Source organism: Agelaius tricolor, unplaced genomic scaffold (assembly GCF_023055355.1).
Source record: "Agelaius tricolor isolate 1412-34295 unplaced genomic scaffold, bAgeTri1.0.p SCAF_29, whole genome shotgun sequence".
Lineage (NCBI taxonomy): Eukaryota > Metazoa > Chordata > Aves > Passeriformes > Icteridae > Agelaius > Agelaius tricolor.
The window spans coordinates 2,574,542-2,593,144 of NW_027269289.1; the positions used below are offsets into that span (position 1 = coordinate 2,574,542).

Consider the following 18,603-nt stretch of genomic DNA (forward strand, 5'->3'; position numbering starts at 1 on the left):
GGGCAGGGCTGCCACCTCTCCTGCTGCCTCCCCAGCCAAACCTGGCAGGGGAGGGAAGAGAAGCTGGAGTGGGGAAGGGGCCCGCAGGCATTTCACAGCAGTAACAGAATAAATCTAATTTATAGACATAGCAAAATGCAGCTAAAGCAGGAGTTGAAATAAATGCAAAGCACACCGAGGTCTCAAGTTATCGGCACTGTAACATTTTTCCTGACTATCTCTGTTTTCCTGCCTGGGTTTGTCTTTGTAGCTTCCTCCCAGACAACTGGACCTTTGCTCTGAAGTGAAAATGAAAGCTGGGGGAAAAAAAAAATACTAGGAAATGAATTCTTCAGATCTCCTTCGTGATGCATCAGCCCCATCTGCCAGCTCTCTGTGACAGGGAGCAGAGCGTGGCTGGGTGGCAGGTGGAGAGACAGGCTTTAGAAAAAGGAAATAAAGTAAAATAAAAGGCACAACTATCCCTGCAGCTGGGAAGTGAGACTGGGCTGCTGGGGGGGCTCTGCCAAGGCACAGAGCTCCAGGTGAGACTGGGAAGACAGGGCTGGAAGAGCCTTCACTCATGGAGGTGTGAGGACAGGGAGATTTGTCTTCCCATTCCCTGGCTTGTCAAGGTAATGGGAACAAGCAGGTGGGAGATGTTCAGAGGCAGCTTGAACTAATTAGAGAGAGAATAGAGGGGAGAGAGTCTGATGGAGGGGGGAAAGGCGGGGGGAAGGAAAACGCTTTGTACTGGTGAGCACCATCCCTGACACAGAGATGATGAAAGGTACCAGAGCACAGTGATGGAGCTCTGCCATGGTGGGGCTGCCAGAGGGGGCTGGGGGTTCCAGGAGAGCTCACAGAACCATGGGATGCCCCATGGTGGGTGGTGCTCATCTCCATCCCAGCCAGGACCAGCAGCATCCCAGGAGTCGGCAGCATCGGGAGTTTTCCAAACTCTGCTCCAGCCCTTTCCCAGCCTCAGAGTGAACCTGTCTCTATCTCATTTCCAGCAGACCTTGGGGCTGTGGTTGTGTGCTCCCAGCCTCAGAGTGAACCTGTCTCCATCTCATTTCCAGCAGCCCTTGGGGCTGTGGTTGTGTGCTCCCAGCCTTGTCAGTCACCCCTCCTTCCAGACTTGCTCCTGGAGCTGGGAATGTGATTCAGAAGGGAGCATCATTGCCTCCTCTGGCCAGATCTCCTCTCCCTTTGCAAGAAGTGGCAGCTTTTTGTGCCTAATTTAGCAGTCTTTAATCTGAGTTATTCCAAACCACACTTGCCACTTCCTTCATGCGTTCCCGCAGGATGATGGGCTGATTTCACAGAACGAAAAGCCTTAAGCAAATCTTGTCACACAAGAAAATTGATTTTTCAAAACTGACTTTTACAAGATTACTGGTGGTTTTTTTCCCCCTCATCTTTCTTCTATATCGTTCCCTTCCAGTCTCACGAGGTGGCTTCAGATCTAAGGAAATTAGAGATGCTGTGACTAAATTGAAAATGTAAAAATGGGGAGAAAGAGGGGAAAAAAAGACACCCAGCACCTCCTCTGCTGCTGCCTCTGAAGGCTACAGCTGCATGTGCTTGTGAAGGGGCAGAGCTGTCTTCTTGACCTCTCCCACTGCCATAACATCAATGCCACATCACAGCAGAGTCTGTCCAAGGATTATGCCAACACCTCACAGGCAACATCCCCTGATGGCCATTCCTTGGTGATCCCAAGATAGATCATGGGGTTTTTTCGTTCTCTCCCTCAATCTGTGCATATTATTTTATCTTTTGGAATTAAAAAAACAGTTTCCCCCTGCTGCTCGGTTCAGAGACATCTCAATGTGTTTTGTTAAAAAAAGAAGACAGAGGAAGAGTTGCCTTGAAGTTGTTTCAGACAGCTTAAAATATGCTAAGCTTTTGTGTTTCTGCCACATAAATAATGAATCCTCTTACAGCTTCTGAGTCAGGAAAGACGTTGATTTAAGAGGCCTTCAGCTCTGTTTGAGGCTTTTCTGCCAGAAAGGGAGGAATGTGACCAGGGACGAGCGAGGCATGAAGGATGAAGCAGAGTGTGCAAGGAGGATGTGGGATAGGGACAGAGGTGGCACCCACCACAGCCCTGCAGGAGCTGTTCTAAGGGATTTCCCTCCTTGATTCCCTCTTTGCTCCTTTATTGCAGATTGCTGGGGCCAGAGATGTGTTTAAATGGAGAACAAATCTGTGAGCATCTACTTCTGTCACTGTCTCTGCCCCAGTAAACCAGTGGGGATTTGGTGACTGCAGCAGCATCAGTTGTTGTTCATGTGACTCCTTCCCCAAGTGCCACCCTTGGAGATGTCTCTGCCAACAGAGCAGTCAGGAGAGCTGCAAAATGTGGGCCAGCAGGCATGGCAGGGGAATGGGAAACCCAGTGGGTGCTGGTGTGCCACAACAAACCCAGTGGGTCCCACAACAAACCCAGTGGGTCCCCAACAAACCCAGTGGGTCCCAGGTGCCCTCCAGGGCCCCGTGTCCTGTGGCCTCCCCAGTACCATGACCGGGCACTGGCAGAGGGCTCAGCTGCTGGAACGTGGATCCACTGCTGAGCTGGAGCTGGAGGTCAGGCTGAGTTCATCAGGAAACAGCAAAAAGAGGAGAAGCAAGGGCCAAGCTGGCCTTGAGCTGGGGCAGGGGAGCCTTTCCTCCCCAAACCCATGTGACAGTGGTACCTGTGCCAAGGACGTGCTGTGCACCCTGAGCATCCTCTCCACCTGGCATGGAGTTATCTTGGCACAACTGTTTGGGGTACACAGCACCTACCCTTGCACACCCCATCACAGAGAGACCCCAAAGGAGTTCTGGGGTTGAGGAGTAACCCTGTTCAGGGTTACTTCAGGTCTCAGAAATACCCTTGGCTTTCTGTTCCGCTCCAGAAGCTGCAGGCAAATATTAAAGCAAAGAGAAAAGGCAGGGTGTTGTCTCTGGGTTAGAAAGTTGTTTGTAAAGGATCAACCAGCATTTATTGCTTAGCTCCAGTTTGTTACTGCAGTGGGTAGTGAAAAACTTCATGGTCGTTACTTTTGGAGATGTCTTTTTTTTTTTTTTAATACTGTTTCATGCTGTTCTATGGAGAAGTCGATAAATAATCACAGGGCTCTCTGGGTCAGTCTCTTGTACCAGGACAGAACCACACTGGGTTGTTTTCCCATGACATGGCTGAGAAGGGCAGAGCTGTGCCAGGGTGTCAAGGGCACTCCAGAGGTTTGTGAGAGAAGAGGGACTTGACCATAATTTTGGGGATGGATGGATGGATGGATGGATGGATGGATGGATGGATGGATGGATGGATGGATGGATGGCTGAGAGAGCTGGGGTTGTTTCAGCTGACAAAAAGGAGGCTCAGGAGAGACATTATTGCTCTCTACAGCTGCCTGAAAGGAGCTTGTGGTGAGGTGAGGGTTGGTTTCTTGTCTCAAGTAACGAATACTAGAATAAGAACAAACAGCCTCACGTTGCACCAGCAGAGGTTTATATTGGATGTTAGGAATAATTTCTTCCCCAAAAAGGTTGAACAGCCCTGGCACAGTCTCCCCAGTCCTGGAGAGATTTAGAAGGTGTGTAGCTGTGGCACTTGGGGACAGGGGTTAGTGGTGGCCTTGGCAGTGCCAAGTTATGCCCAGACTCGATGATCTTGGAGGTCTTTTCCAAACTGAGCAATTCTGTGATTCCATGGATGAACTTCCTACTGAAAAGATGAACAGATTTTTGGTGAACTCCTAGCTTTATCCTACTCCCCTGTGAGCTGCCTGTGTGTTTGCATTAGCACAAGGGAACACTTTGGATATTTATTATTCCTCCTCATGACTTGCCAGATCCCCAAGCTGCTCACACACCATCCAGCAGAAATCCAAGTTCCTTACACAGAAATCCCTGCCCTTGGCATCTTCTATGAGGAGATTCTCACAAAATGAGGGCTCTCAGCCCATCTCACCCAGATGACTCAGCTGCCTCTGTTGATAATCCTGACGTGAACCTGATATCCTGTTGATAATGCTAATGTGAACCATCTGATCTAGACACAGTTGAGCCCTGAATAATTAACTGTCCTGGCAGGGCAGGCCAGGGAACCTGCCAGAGAAGGAGCTGTACCTCACACCAACCTGAGGACGTGCCAGGAGTCAGACAGAGCACAAGGGATGGGAACAGTGGCTGTCATAGGGAAGGAGAGGCTTTAGGGGCACTGCTAGGGCTGGACAGTCAGTCAGCGCTGGCTCAGGCTGGTGGGCACCATTTTTGGTGGCCCAAAGCATTGCCTGGGCTGTTTCACATGTCCAAGATTGGCCATTATCCTTGAAGAGTCAACACAAACTTGGCCCGAGGTCTGTCTGCTCTTGCCATGCCAGAGAGAGGGCAGACCCTCTCATGCTGCAGAGATCAAACCACAGAGCCCTTGAAAACATCCCAAAGTCAGGACCAGGTCAAAGCCTCAGAGGAGCTTTAGGAGCCAGCCAAGAAAAAGAAAATCCTTGGAGAAGACCCAGACACCCAGCAACTCTCTGCTGCATGAGTTCCATGTGCAGAAAGGCACAAGCCATTCCTGCCTGCTTTGCCAATCATTTCTGCCCTGAAATGTGTGGATTTGGCAGCTCCACTGATCTGGAACATGAGGTCCCAGCCCAGCACCACTTTCAAGATCCTCAAGAGCAGCTTTCTTATTCTGATGAAGACCTTTGAGTTTCTGTCTCCATTCACCATTGTCTTTTTCCTGCCAATCTCAAAGGAATTTCACATCGAGGTGTAAAGTTGTAAAGGCCTCAAGCACAGATGGAAAATAAGAACTGGAATAGAGGGAAAGGCAAGTTCCAGCAGCTTCACAGCACCAGGATTCACTTTGCACTGAGCAGGAGGATAAACACAGCAGAGAATTAGCTCTTCAAGATGCCAGCATCCATAAATCTGGCTAAAGACATTCTGCTACGGGGGTGGAGTGGGGTAGGAAGACCCCAGAAAAGACTAATCCTGTTAAACGATTTGAGAAAACACAAACCACGTGATGAAATTGGATTACCCAAAATAATAGTTAAGCTATTAGTCATGTCTATTGTGTGGCTGGCTAAGTCAAGATGATGTAGGCAGGAAAAATGAAATGCAGCATCACTGCCAAAGGGGTAGAAAACTCCCCGAGGAGAGGTGACACCTCCAAGCTCATCCAGGACTGGGGGGTGACTCACAGCCCCAGTGTTTCCCCAGGATAAGCAGTTTTGGCAGCTGGCTGTCATAGTCTGAATGGTTTTAAACTTTCCCTGCATACATTAAAATGAGGAATTTAATGTTCATAATTTAACTTGGGGGGAGAAGTACAATTTTCATATGATTCCATGAGTCTGGGGCCAAAGATTCTTAAATCTTAAGTCCCCTCCTTAGAGGGAAGAGAAGTTATTGTGAAAGAGGGTGAATTTGTGGAAGTGGAGGGGCAGAAAAACATCCACAGTGGCAAGAGAAGTGCCAAACAGGGATTAATGGGGACAGGTTTGGTGCCCAGCCCTGTCATGTGATGGGGTGGAGGAGGAGGGGGGATTTTAAACAGCAGGATTAAAACAGCACTTTTACAGCATCTGCATTTTGTTTTGATCTGTCACAAAAACAGCTCGATTTGCAGAAGGTATCATCTAGTCCATGAAGTTTGATGCTTTCCCTTTGAAACTGTAACAGCTTTTCCAGCAGGGCCTCTCTGGTTTCCTTCCAAGGGAGGGATGAGGGTCCTTCCCAGCCCCTGGTGCAGGGAAGGACCAGGGGGACACGGTGGGATGGGCTTTGGTGACCCCTCTGTCTTGGTTTGAAAAGCCAGGTGTCTGCTAAGGAAGGAAGGAGCCTTCCTTGAAATGGAAAATGTAAACCCCCTCCCCCTGAATTATTATAATTTTGAAATTAAGAGGCTCTCAGGCAAAGATATGGGAGGAGGAATAACAGTTCTTTACTAGGAAAATTAAAAATGCAAATGCAATAGTACAAACAAAAAAAAAACCCCACAACCTGTCCCCCTGTGTGTCAGGGGGTGGCACAGCCCCATCCCATGGGGGCTCAGCCCTCCTGCAGTGCCAGCTGTGGCTCTGCTGGAGCAGGGATCCTGCACAAGGGGGGAGTTTTCCTCTGCAGCTCCAGGGCTGCTGCAGATGGGCCTGGGCTCCCTCTGGCCATGCAGGGCAGCAGAAGCTGCTCCTCTGGCAATGCACTGGGCAAAGGCTGCTGTGCTGGCCCAAAGCTCAGATTGGATCCAGGTAGGAATGCTTGGCTCCTCCCCTGGGCAATGCAGCATCTCCCCATGGGATGATGGGATTGGATCAGCCCTGCAGGGACACTCTCTGGCCATGGACAGAAGATAATAAATAATTAATGGCCCATGAACAGCAGAGATCTCCTGGAGGGAGGATTGGCTGTGGGAGAGATAAAGAAAAACCTGCCCCATGAACAGCAGAGAACTGCCCCAGCTCTGAGAGATGGTGAATAGAACACACAGCCCCATTTCCAGCCTAAGACACCACCAGGGTTTGATCTCTGGCCCCCATCAGTGAACACCTGAGAGGTGATGATTTACCCTGGGCTGGGCCAGACCACAGCACAGCAGCCAAGGATCCATGGCCAGGGTCAGTCTGTGCTGCTGGCAGCTGGCATCACCTCAGTGCTGTGGGAAGTGCCCACACTCCCTGGCCATGAACAGCAGAGATCTCCAGGAGGGAGGGATGGTTGTGGGAAAGAAAAAAATTGCCCAATGAACAGCAGAGAACTGCCCCACCTCTAACAGATGGGAAATAGAATCCCCCAAACCATACCTTACAACCCAGGGCACCCTCCCTGCTGCTCAATCCAGCATCCCCAGTCCTCGCGGGTCTGCCCCACCCTGGGTGCACCTGCACTTTTAGGCAGGTTTATTCCCTCCATGCCCTGGCCAAGCCCTGCCCCTGGGCTCTGGGACCCCTCGGTGTCTCTGGAGCTCTGTGCAGCCCAGCTGCAGCCCTGGCAGTGCTGGTCCATTGATTACCTGCACGGCTCATCAGCCCTCTCCAACTATTCCCCACGGTTGATCAGTCAAGTCATTGACAAGTTAACAGCTTTGTTTACTTCTCCCTCTCGCTTCTGCAGCCAATTTGTTCTGATCACTGTGCTGAGAGAAAGGCTGTTTTGATTGGTTTCTCACCCAAAATGAACCATGGTGGGTGCATGGACTGGTGGCATGGCTTTAATTGTGTCACCTGGGAGAGAGAAACCTTCTCACCCCACTTCTTTCAGGTGTCTGTGCCTTGGGCAGCACAGACCTGACCCCAGGGTGTCCCTGATAATCTCTCCTCCAGTACCCCAGCTGAACTCTCATTGAACATCTTCAGGTGTGATTTGGGCAGCTCTAAGTAGCTCCTCATGGATTTTTCCCACCCACGGGACCTGCTGATGGTGAGGAGGAGATGCAAAACCCAGGCACTGCCCTTGAAGCCTGTGGCTGATGAGCAATCAGGTTCATCCCAGCCTCCTGGCTTGGCAGGAGTGGGAGCACTGGAGCTGAGATGAGATGAAAAATCAAGCCAGAATTTTCCTCTGCAGTGAGGTGTTATTATTATCATCAAAATCCTGGAGTGTTTAAAAACAATCCAAGTCCAGTAGCAGCAACTGGTGCATCGTGGTGAGCGCAATCAGACACCAAAAATGTCCTTGTCAGGGGTAAAAGTCTGAAATTTTGGGAAAGGTTGCAATCTTTCTCCTTGTTTATTTGATTAAAAAATTAAAAAACATATGGGGAAAAAGTAGGGAGGGGAGATGGGCAAAGTTGGCATCTCTGCATCTAAGCTGTGGCATTTCCACCATTAGAACTCAAGGTTCACTTCGTGGTGGAGCCAAGATCCCTAAATTGGGATAGAGAGGTTTGGGAAGAGGTGATCACTGCAGCAGCTGTGTGTGCATGGAGGTTTGTCAGGATGGGAGCTGAAGGCTTGGAAACATTTCCTTGAGTACAATGGATACGATACACAAGGAAATACCTTTCTATGTGCTTTCTTCCCCTGTAATCAGCACAGGTGAGGCCACATCTCAAATTCTGCATCCAATTTTGCGCCCCTTACTACAAAAAAAGACATTGAGGTGCTGGAGCATGTCCAGGGAAGGGAACAGAGCTGGGAAGGAGCTGGAGCCCCAGGAGTCGCTGAGGGAGCTGGGAAAGGGGCTCAGCCTGGAGCAAAGGAGGCTCAGGGGGGACGATGTGGCTCTGCACAGCTCCTGCCAGGAGGGGACAGCCGGGGGGGGCAGGCTCTGCTCCCAGGGAACAGGGACAGGACAGGAGGAAATGGCCTCAAGGTGCCCTAGGTCAGGTTTAGGTTGGATATTTGAGAAGATTTTTTTATGGAAAAGATTGTCAGGCATTGGGACAGGCTGCCCAGGGCAGTGTGGCATCACCATCCCTGGAGGTGTTAAAGAAACCGTGTGGTTGTGCTGCTTAGGGACACCTTGGGGTCAGTGCAACCTTGGCTCTGCTGGGTCAGCAGTTGGACTGGTGATCTCAGAGCTCCTTTCCAAGCTGAACAATTCCCTGGCTCTGTGATTCCACAGCCCAGCCCCGTGCTGCGGGGCCAGCCCAGGCTCAGCCAGAATCCTCAGGGCTCTGAGCTGGATGGAGCCCAGGCTGGGAGGCGCAGCCGTGTAATGCAGATGGGGAGAGGTTGCCCAGGGCTGATAAATGAACCCACATTCCGAGGGGGAGGTGGAGGAGCCACACGAGCCCCACACGTCTTCATTAGGCAGGGAAAAGAGGAACAACCCCATACATCACCATTATGAAAATTTACCCGTAATAAAGAAATAATTTGTGCGATGCATCACGGCGGAGCCGCGCAGGGGGTCCGCGACACCGCTCGGGCTGGGAACCTCGCTCCATCATTTGTCACAAGGCTGGCACCAGCAGGAGCCATCCATTGTCCCTGTCCCCTTTGGACCTCCAAAGGATGCCAGAATGTCATCCTCAAAGCATCCATCCTGTGGAGGATAGCAAGGCTCTGGGGCCTCGGGGGGTTTGGGGTGGTGCTCAGGGCATCCCGCTGGGGACAGCTCTCCTGTGAGGGTGAGGGGAGGGGACTGTCACATCACACCCAGGAACTGAAGGTACTGCTGGCAATAAAGCAACAAAACCCATTCTCTGAGCAATTTGTAGCAATTAATAGCCATTCCCAGGAATGAAATGTTAATTAATTCTTTCTCTGAGCCATGCATTTATTTAAGGTATTTGTGGGTGTTCTTGGTACTTTTATTAAGCAATTAAAATGCGTCCAAGAAAATATTTATCCATTTTAAGTAATTCTTAGTAAACACGATTTATATGGCAAGCAACCACTTTATTTTGCATTGTTAATTAAAACCGACGACACACTCCACTTCCCCGGGTTATTCGCCACCAGAGCAGCCAGGAGTGCTGCTTCAGAGCTGCTGGCAGCTCCAAAATCCTCCCTCAGAACCTGCAGGGTGGATTTGTGCAGTGCTTGATGGGGCATTTCAGAGCCCCAGCAGCCCCTGTTACTCGCCAGGAGTCCCTGTGCTGCTGTAAGGAGCTGTGGCCTGCTGAAAACCTTTCTAAAGAAGATTTTGTTGAGTCCTACAGCTTTCCCAGGGCTGGGAAGTCGGTAGTTTGTTCCCACACACTGGGTGTTGAAGAATTACAAGCCCCTGTAGGGCAGACAGAGAGGGGTGTTTGTTCAGGTGAGCGTGGGCAGGGATGAAGTATTCATGAGCAGGGATGTTCGCAATGCTCCTCCACGGACTGACACCCTGTGGGTGTCTTGGTTTAGGGCAAATTTGGTAGAGAATCTCCAAAGGGGGGCCCCTCCAGTAGGTAAACCCACATGGCCCCTCCCCACACTGGTTTGGGAAGGATTCCTTGGAGACAAGTGGAAAGAACCTGTTTATTTAACAGACACAGCACCCCCCAGCGCACAAAATTAACAATACCAGATGACACCACTGTTTCACCGCTCTGAAAAAAGATGACAAATTCAGAAAGTCTCTCCTGGGGGTGGTCACTCTGTTCTCAGTCCCTCCAGCACTGGGGCAGCTGCTGCAGCCACAAGGTGCAAACTCTCCGTGTTCCCAGGTCCCCGTCCGGAGCAGGTTCAAGTTGGTCCAAAAAAGGGAAAGGAGAAACAGTCCAGGAAGAAGTGTGGACTGCTTAGCTAAACTAACTAATGAGCAGAAGCAAGAGCAAGCAGGAGCAAAGCAGAAGCAAGAGCGAGAGCAAAGCGAAAAGCAAAGCAAAAAGCAAAAGCAGCACCATGTACTGCCCTGTCTCTGTGTCCCACCAGGCTGATAAGAAAACCCAAACAAAACTTTCACTCTTCAGAGCCAGTCTTAAAGCACAGAACATAACATCCAGCATAAACAGAACACATGAATGGGGATACAAGCATCATAACGTCACCCTAGGACAGTGGGGCTTGCTGTGCTCTCACTGGGGAACTCTGTGGAGGCTTCACCAGCCTGGCAGCCCAGCCAGAAATAGAATTCATGGGAAAAAGGGATGGAACTGCTGGGCAAAACCTCCTGCAGAAGGAGACGCAGCTGAGCATCCCTCTGATGCCTGGGAAGAGGCTCAGGTGTGCATCCCAGCTCTTGGCAGGTTTCCTTCAGAAAGCAGAGCAGAAGAAGAAAAAACACCAAGACATGAAAACCAAAACAAAGCCCCGGCATTGTTTAGGAGCTGACAAATCCCAAACTGTCCTCCCTTATTTGCTTGTGTGCACTCTTAGCTGGGAAGCAATCGATGGAGTCAGAAAAATGCTATTTCCCTGAAGAATGTCTCCTTAGAAAAGTTCCTCCCTCCCTCTTCAGTGTTAAAAGGATCCACTGCAGGTATTCTATTTTTTGTTCATTCTTTAATCACCGGTTTTCAGTGCTGACTGTAATAACCCCTTTGAAACTTGGATCAAAATATCTCTTTCCTGGTTGAAATTTGTTTTCTTCCATCACCCGAGCAAATTCAATTTTCAAAAGATACTGAATTGGGAGGCACCTGGTACTCCCTCCAGAGAGGCCAGAGGAAAACAAAAGCACATTAGAAATATGAGAAAGGAAACAACAGAATGAAACCCAGCCCACAGGGGAAGAAATGCCCATCTGGGGACACAGACTGAGATGGTGCTCAGTGAAAAGAAATAAAGATGAGAAAATCTGCACATCTCTGTTCTGAAGCCAGGCTGGGAGAGCTGGGGGTGCTCACCTGGAGAGGAGAAGGCTCCAGAGAGAGCTCAGAGCCCCTGCCAGGGCCTGAAGGGGCTCCAGGAGAGCTGGAGAGGGACTGGGGACAAGGATGGAGGGACAGGACACAGGGAATGGCTCCCAGTGCCAGAGGGCAGGGCTGGATGGGATATTGGGAATTGGGAATTGTTCCCTGGCAGGGTGGGCAGGCCCTGGCACAGGGTGCCCAGAGCAGCTGAGGCTGCCCCTGGATCCCTGGCAGTGCCCAAGGCCAGGCTGGACAGGGCTGGGAGCAGCCTGGGATAGAGGAAGGTGTCCCTGCCATGGGACAAGATGAGCTTTAAGGTCCCATCCAACCCAAACCCATCTGGGATTATGATTCTGTGATCTGCATTGGTCCCAATGGGAGCAGGGTGAATTTGGAGCTGGGTACTCCAAGGGTGCCTGTCAGTGGCAGAGGGCAGGACATGAAGACACCCCCCAGTCACCCAGTGGGGACCACCCAAGGGCTCATGGGTGCTGTGAGAGGTCCCACAGCATCCCCCCTGCCTGTGCTGCCCTTCAGCCCAAGGGAGTCACAGGTCCTGTGGGCAGGGTCCCCACAGACAGAGCCTCACCCCTCTCCTGGCACAGGGAGCCCCCCTGCCCAGCCCTGCCCCTGCACTGGAGTCTGGCCAAGGGTGGAAATCAGCACAAGCAGTGACAGGTGAGGTAGTGGCCGAGTCATCCCAGGAGAGACTAAAGCAGGTGGATTTATAGAGTCTGGAAAAGACCCTGAGTGGCACATTTGCAATCTATAAATACCTTCAAGGGAACAACATAAATGAAAGGAGCCCCTGATCTCCAGGCAGGCAGGACCAGGAGCACTGGCTGGGAGCCAGGCTTGGTGCAGGCCATGGACACAGGAGGAAGAAATCACAGAGAGCCACAACAATGGAAGTAGTGGATGGGGCTGCAGGAGCATCCTCCCCTCTTCTCTGCCCCTTTTTATTCAGGTTCTGTTTATAAATAACAACTGAATGGTTAATAGGTGAGCAAGGCACGTTATGGGCTTGTTAAAACCCTCAGTTAAAACCCTTCTGGCTGTCCACGAGCTCATCACAGGAAGCTTTACAAGAGAGTTATCAGCTGCCATTATTAAAAACCAATTTGACATTATAAAAGATCCATACTGCTCGTTCAGCCATATTGATTTAGCCATGTTAAGCCTTGGAAAACTGGAGCAAGAACCTTGATCTCTGCTGAAGCACAAAAAATTGGTGTTTGTGACACATCAGGAAATCCAGTTTTGCAGCAGCGATGGGTTTTGAACAAATCCATAAAGCACCGTGCCACAGTTGTTGGGAGGTGTTTTCCCAAGCAGCTGCGATGTCAAACAGCTCTTGGAAACCTTGTTCTCTGTTTTGCAACATCCAGAAGGATCTCATCTGAGCTCAAACCCACCTCCAGACACTTCTCCATCTGGTTCCAATTCCCGGTGGTCTACAGGAACATTGGGAGGATGAACTGCAGGTGCAAGGACATGACCCCACAAGTCACTTTTATCCTCATCTTGGAGCCTCTTTCTTGTCCTTTGCACAGCAGGGAAGGTGCATTTGTGCAAAGTAACTGGCACAAGAGAAGCTCTGGATTGTCCCGAGTTTGGTGCCGCACCCTGTCCCAGTGACTGCTGAAAAAAATTACTTCATTTACCTTCTGCCTCCCTTGAGCACCTAAGGGGCAGAACAAGACCCTCCAGAGGCTGGAAAACTGCTCATGGCTGGGAATCTCTACAGGGACAAAGTGTAAAAGGAGCTTAATGGAGCAGAAATATTCCTGACAAAGAGCATGGGGCATTTCCCCATTTCCTTCCTTCCTTCCTTCCTTCCTTCCTTCCTTCCTTCCTTCCTTCCTTCCTTCCTTCCTTCCTTCCTTCCTCCCTCCCTCCCTCTTCTCTTTCATTCCTCTGCAGTTCCTGAGATAGGAATTCAGTCCTTTTGGACCAGCAAACCAAACAGGAGACACCAGGAATGTCTCCTGTCCATCCCCCAAGCTGTGCTAAGCTTTGGGCAGGAGATGCCAGACCTGGGGCAGATGTCCCTGTCCCTCTGCTGCCCCATTCCCAAGGAACAGCCGCTCTCACAGCACTGGCAGGTGCCTCCCACAGCCACCAGCAGTGTTCCTGTGGCAGGGCAAGGCAGATCCATGGGGAGGCAGGGGAGCAGCATGCTGAGCTCAGCCTTGCAGGCTTGGCTTGGGCTGCAATTCCCTCTGGGGGGAGAAAGGCATCACCAAAGCATCACTGCCCATTCAGACCTGGGGAGCAGCACCTGGAAAGCTCTGTTTGGGCAGGTTTTTCCACACAGAACCTCCCTCATTAACACACAAATCAGCCCTAGAAATAAAACATCTCCTGATTAATTATTGGAGGGGGAGGCGAGGGAGGCAGGGGAGGGAAGCTGAAGTGGCCAGTCAGCATCTGTTAGAAGTGCAGAGATAAATGGAGGGCGAGGGCAGGTCAGTGCATACAAATCACTGCCATCCACTGGGGAACACCTCTCAGAGGCTGTGTCACCACGGGGGAGGCAGAGCAGGTCACTGGCAGGAGGCACTGAGGTTCACAGTGCTCGGGGAATTGGCTCTGGCAGCACTCGGGGTGTTCTCCATTCTGCCATGCACCCGCATTCTGCTCTCTGCAGCCCCACTGAGGCACGCCAGTGCCTGTGGACCTTCAGCGGGAGCTCCCTGCAGCTCCAGTTGTCCTTGGCTGCCTTTGGGGCAGCATTGGAGCAGCGGGGAGCCATGGCAGAGTGACAGGAACAAGCAGAGGGAGGCAGGAGACCGCTGGGAGGAGCAGGAGCAGATGCTGCTTGCCTTGAAGGGGACAGCTTTCCCCAAACCACGGCACCGACCCCGTGTGGGGAGCAGCCTCTGCAGCTCTTTCAGCAGCTCCTTCTTTCTCCTTCAGCCTCCTTCAGCGGCTCCTTCCCCTCTCCAGAGCCAGCTCCCAGTGCCTGCATCCTTCCCAACCCACCCAGCACCACCAGAAGGGCAGCCCCAAAACAACAAGGCAGAGACTCCTCAGAGAAACCCTCTTCCCTCCAATTTACCTGTCAGTTGTTTGGGGAGGATTATTATATGTTTTTTCCCAGGCTTTTTTTCCCTTTCCCGAAGAGTGGCTGGAGTTTCAGACTGCCTGACAGCATCTCCCGCCTTTCCCACCCGCTCCCGAGTGGCAGGTTGCCAGATGGTGCCCCATTAGGTCACATTTGCTCATTGTTTGGCAAACAGGGCTTAATTCAAGTGCTGAGTTGACAGCTTGTTCTCCAAGACAATTTGCAAGTTGCAGTGTTGCAAATGCCAGCTTGGCTTTTCGGGAAATGTTATTTCAGCTGCCTTAAAGGGATAAAGTTCTCTTTGACTGGGGAAAGAAAAAAAAAAAAAAAAAAAAAGAAAGAAAGAAAAGGACCAAAGCAGAGAGCAGCAGAAAATGTTTTTAGTGGTTTTGATGTGGAAGGACCACCAGTGTTGCTGGCAAGCCTTCAGGAAGAGACTGTCATCCCCATCAAGTAGAGACCCCCATGTCCCATTCCTCCCATCACTGAGGTCCTTCACAATCCTAAAAAATTAGGTGTATTCCCAGTGAAACAGAGTAATAGAATGTTGGTTTCTTTTGGAAAGGTTTCTGTAGGGGTACATGTCTGTATGTCTCTGATGGCTCCTCTCCTCTCTGTGCCTGTAGTCCCTAAATCCCCAGGGAAGGGGATGATGCTGACAACAAGTTCCTGTCCCTTCTGAAGTCAGGGGCACTCTGGGTCTGTTGCCCCCAGCACTGTGACAGCTACACGTGGACATGGCAAGAGACACAAAACAGCACCTCAACAATGCTTTGTTTCCTTCAACAGGTGGGCGAAGAAAGGCCAGGTTATAAAGGAAGCCTCTGGTGACTTCTACGAAACCATCGTGGACCACACGTTCTTCTTTGAGCCCGTGTCCTGCGAGGTCACCAATGCTCTGGGCAGCACAAACATCAGCAGGACTGTGGATGTCTACTGTGAGTAACCTGATGGCTTCAGCCTGGCTTCCAGGCTCAGCAGAGCTGCTGAGAATCAGCAGGAAGCAGACAGAGCTCAGTCTGACTTGCCCAGGGTGGCAGGACTTGCAGCTCACTCTTTGTAAATGCTCTGGTGGGGTGGTCACTGGGGAGCTGGTCCCTCTGGAGCTGCAGCAGGCACCGTCCTGAGGCTTTTCTTTATTTGGGGCCCATCAGGATCCACCCCTGCTCCCTGTGCCCTGTTTGGCTGGGGTTCCTGGCTGGCAGAGCCCGTCCCTGCAGTAACTCTGATGTTTCCTCTGCACAGTTGGGCCCAGGATGGCCACGGAGCCGCAGTCCCTGCTGGTGGACCTGGGCTCGGACGCGGTGTTCAACTGTGCCTGGACTGGGAACCCCTCTCTCACCATCGTCTGGATGAAGCGAGGCTCGGGCGTGGTAAGAACCTCAGGGGGCAGGGCCACGGCCAGGGCAGGGGGGCTGCACTCTCGGGGTCTCTGCTGCTCACAGTGACCCCCAGATGTGTTAGAAAGTCTCTTTTCCCAGCCCAGCAGTCAAAGAAGGAGTCAGAACTCTTCAGTTCTTGTTTCTTGTTTATTGTTTCTTATCTATAAAATTCTTTCTCCTGTTCTGCCAAGGTCTGCTCAGCAGGACAGATAGAGGCACTCTGCCTGCCCCTAGGGCAGTGTTATGTCTTTATACTAAAAACTACATGTGCAATATTTACAATAACTTTCCAATACTGTAGCTTTGATATTTTCTGAAAAATCTTTTCTTTAGGATTTTTTCTCCTGAGAAGCTGAGAGGCCTCAGGAACAAAATGCAAACAATGGTTATCTGCTGCTGTGGAATGCAACAGGTGCATCTGGGATTGGTCTCATGTGGTTGTTTCTAATTAATGGCCAATCACAGTCAGCTGGCTGGGACTCTCTATCTGAGCCACAAGCCTTTGTTATTCATTCTTTCTTTTTCTATTCCTAGCCAGCCTTCTGATGAAATCCTTTCTTCTATTCTTTTAGTATAGTTTTAATATAATATATATCATAAAATAATAAATCAGCCTTCTGAAACATGGAGTCAGATCCTCATCTCTTCCCTCTTCCTTAGACCTCTGTGAACACCATCACACAATACCTATCACCTGTGTTAGACAGTGATCTTCTACTCCAAACCAATCTAAAAGTGCCACCATCACAGCAGAAGATGGAGGCCAAGAAGAAGAAGGAGAAAGGCTGGACATGCCCAGATCCCTCCATCTTGCCCCCTGAACCCCCATGCTAAAAACCCCAAAAATCTATTTTTCACCCTATGACAAACTAATTATTATTCTACTTATACTCTTGTGGCTTGCAGATTTTTATCTAAGGTTGGTAACTTGCTCCATGGGTCATAATCAAAACCACAGGGGCATCTTGGGCTCTGTGCCAGGGTCTCTGAGCCCCCTGGCAGGGGTCCTGGCACCCCAGGACAGCCAGAGGGATGTCCTGAATTCCCACACTGCAGGACCCTTCCCATGGAGCAGAACCAGGTGGTCTGGGTGCTCCAGGCTGCATGAGTGCTGGCTCCTCCAAATGCAAAGGGGTCCTAAGAGTGGGGGAATTTATTTAATGATGATGGACAGAAGGGTTGAACCAGAGCATCACTGAACACCTCACTGATGGGGAGCAGTTCTGCAGTTCACCTGCGTGTGGATCCTTCTGGGATGGTCCTTCCTGGGATGGTCCTTCCTGGGATGGTCTTCCAAGGGATAGTCCTTTCTGGGATGGACCTTTATGGGATGGTCCTTTCTGGAATGGTCCTTCCTGGGATGGATCTTCCTGGGATGGTCCTTTCTGGGATGGACCTTCCTGGGATGGTCCTTTCTGGGATGGTCCTTCCTGGGATGGTCCTTTCTGGGATGGTCCTTCCTGGGATGGTCCTTCCTGGGATGGTCCTTTCTGGAATGGTCCTTTCTGGAATGGTCCTTCCTGGGATGGTCTTCCCAGGGATGGTCTTCCCAGGGATGGTCCTTTCTGGGATGGACCTTTCTGGGATGGACCTTCCTGCCCCCCAGGCCTGGGATCTCACACCCCTGCATGTTCACCCCAGCACTCCCTGCTGTCAGCCAGAGCCTGCTCCAGGGAGGAGTTTGGATCTGTCCCAGCAGACTCCTCCACGTCTCTTTTGTACTGGAAATCCTAAGGAGCTTTGCCAATCATAATCTCAGCTCAGTCAGGCCCAGGAAGCAGGAGATGCTCTGATCCCTCCTTACAGACAGGAGGGCTGAGCAAAGCCATGGGAAAAAGCTAAAGGAGGGCTGAGGTGTGAAACTCATTCAGAGGCACACACAGGTGTGGGTTTGAAAAGCATCTCCCAGCTCCACCTGGGCAGATCTGTGGATGGGGAATGCTCAAGGCTGTAATTGGAGAGCTGGGTCCCCACAGAGGGGCTGAGTCTTGTCCTCCTCCAGGGACACTGAGGCATTAACTGCTGGGCTGCTTTTTCCAACCATAATGACCTTGGTGAAGGCCATCTCCTGGGAAGAAATTATAGACTTGGGAGAGCTGATGGCTTGAATCAGCAAAGGAGTCCCAGTGGGTCAGTAATTCCTGGGGGGTTTCTCTGGGTTATCACTGCAGGCTCTCACACACACATTGCTGTTCTGCTGCCTCGAGGTGGCTGCAGGAGCTGGGAGCAAGGGCTGCCTCCCCCCCCGCTCCAGTCCAGCCTCCCACCTGGGCTTTGCTCTCCAGCAGTGCCCAGGCACAGCCCCCTTCTCCCTTTTTATCTGCCTCTCTCCAGCTGAGTTCCATCACGTTGGAACTCTCCTGGAGCAGAATGGAGATGATTCTGCCCTTCCACTGTGCCCTCATGAAACCCCCCTGCAGTGCTGTGTCCAGCTCTGGGGCCCCCAACTTCAGAAGGAGCTGGAGCTGCTGGAGCCAGTCCTGAGGAGGGCACAGAGATGCTCCAGGGCTGGAGCCAGGCTGGGAGAGCTGGGGGTGCTCACATGGAGAGGAGAAGGCTCCAGGGAGAGCTCAGAGCCCCTGCGAAGGCCTAAAGGGGCTCCAGGAGAGCTGGAGAGGGACTGGGGACAAGGGTCTGGACTGACAGGACAAGGGGGAATGGCTGCCTTGGGCAGGGATGGATGGGATATCGGGGAGAAATTCTTCTCTGTGAGGGTAGGAAGGCCCTGGCAGAGGTTGCCCAGAGAAGCTGTGGCTGCCCCATCCTTGGAAGTGTCCAAGGCCAGGTTGGATGGGGCTTGGAGCACCCTGGGACAGGGGGAAAGGGTCCTTGCCCATGACAGGGGATTGGAATGAGATGTGTTCGAGGTGTTCATGGTCCCTTCCAAGCGAAACAATTCCATGATTCTGTGACTCAGGACAGACCCTCCAGCTGGTGCAGCCCAGCAGAGA

At 51.4% G+C, this 18,603-nt stretch overlaps 1 protein-coding gene across 3 annotated transcripts in view; it reads left to right on the forward strand.

Moving 5' to 3' along the window:
- The window catches only part of KIRREL3 (kirre like nephrin family adhesion molecule 3), a 399,979-nt gene that overhangs the window by 354,798 nt on the left and 26,578 nt on the right, over window positions 1-18,603 (forward strand). For all 3 annotated transcript variants that reach the window (XM_071449858.1, XM_071449859.1, XM_071449860.1), the window contains 2 exons: window positions 15,060-15,208; window positions 15,516-15,643. In XM_071449858.1, coding sequence (XP_071305959.1) covers window positions 15,060-15,208; window positions 15,516-15,643 — 277 coding nt within the window. The remainder of the gene's footprint in view (window positions 1-15,059; window positions 15,209-15,515; window positions 15,644-18,603) is intronic.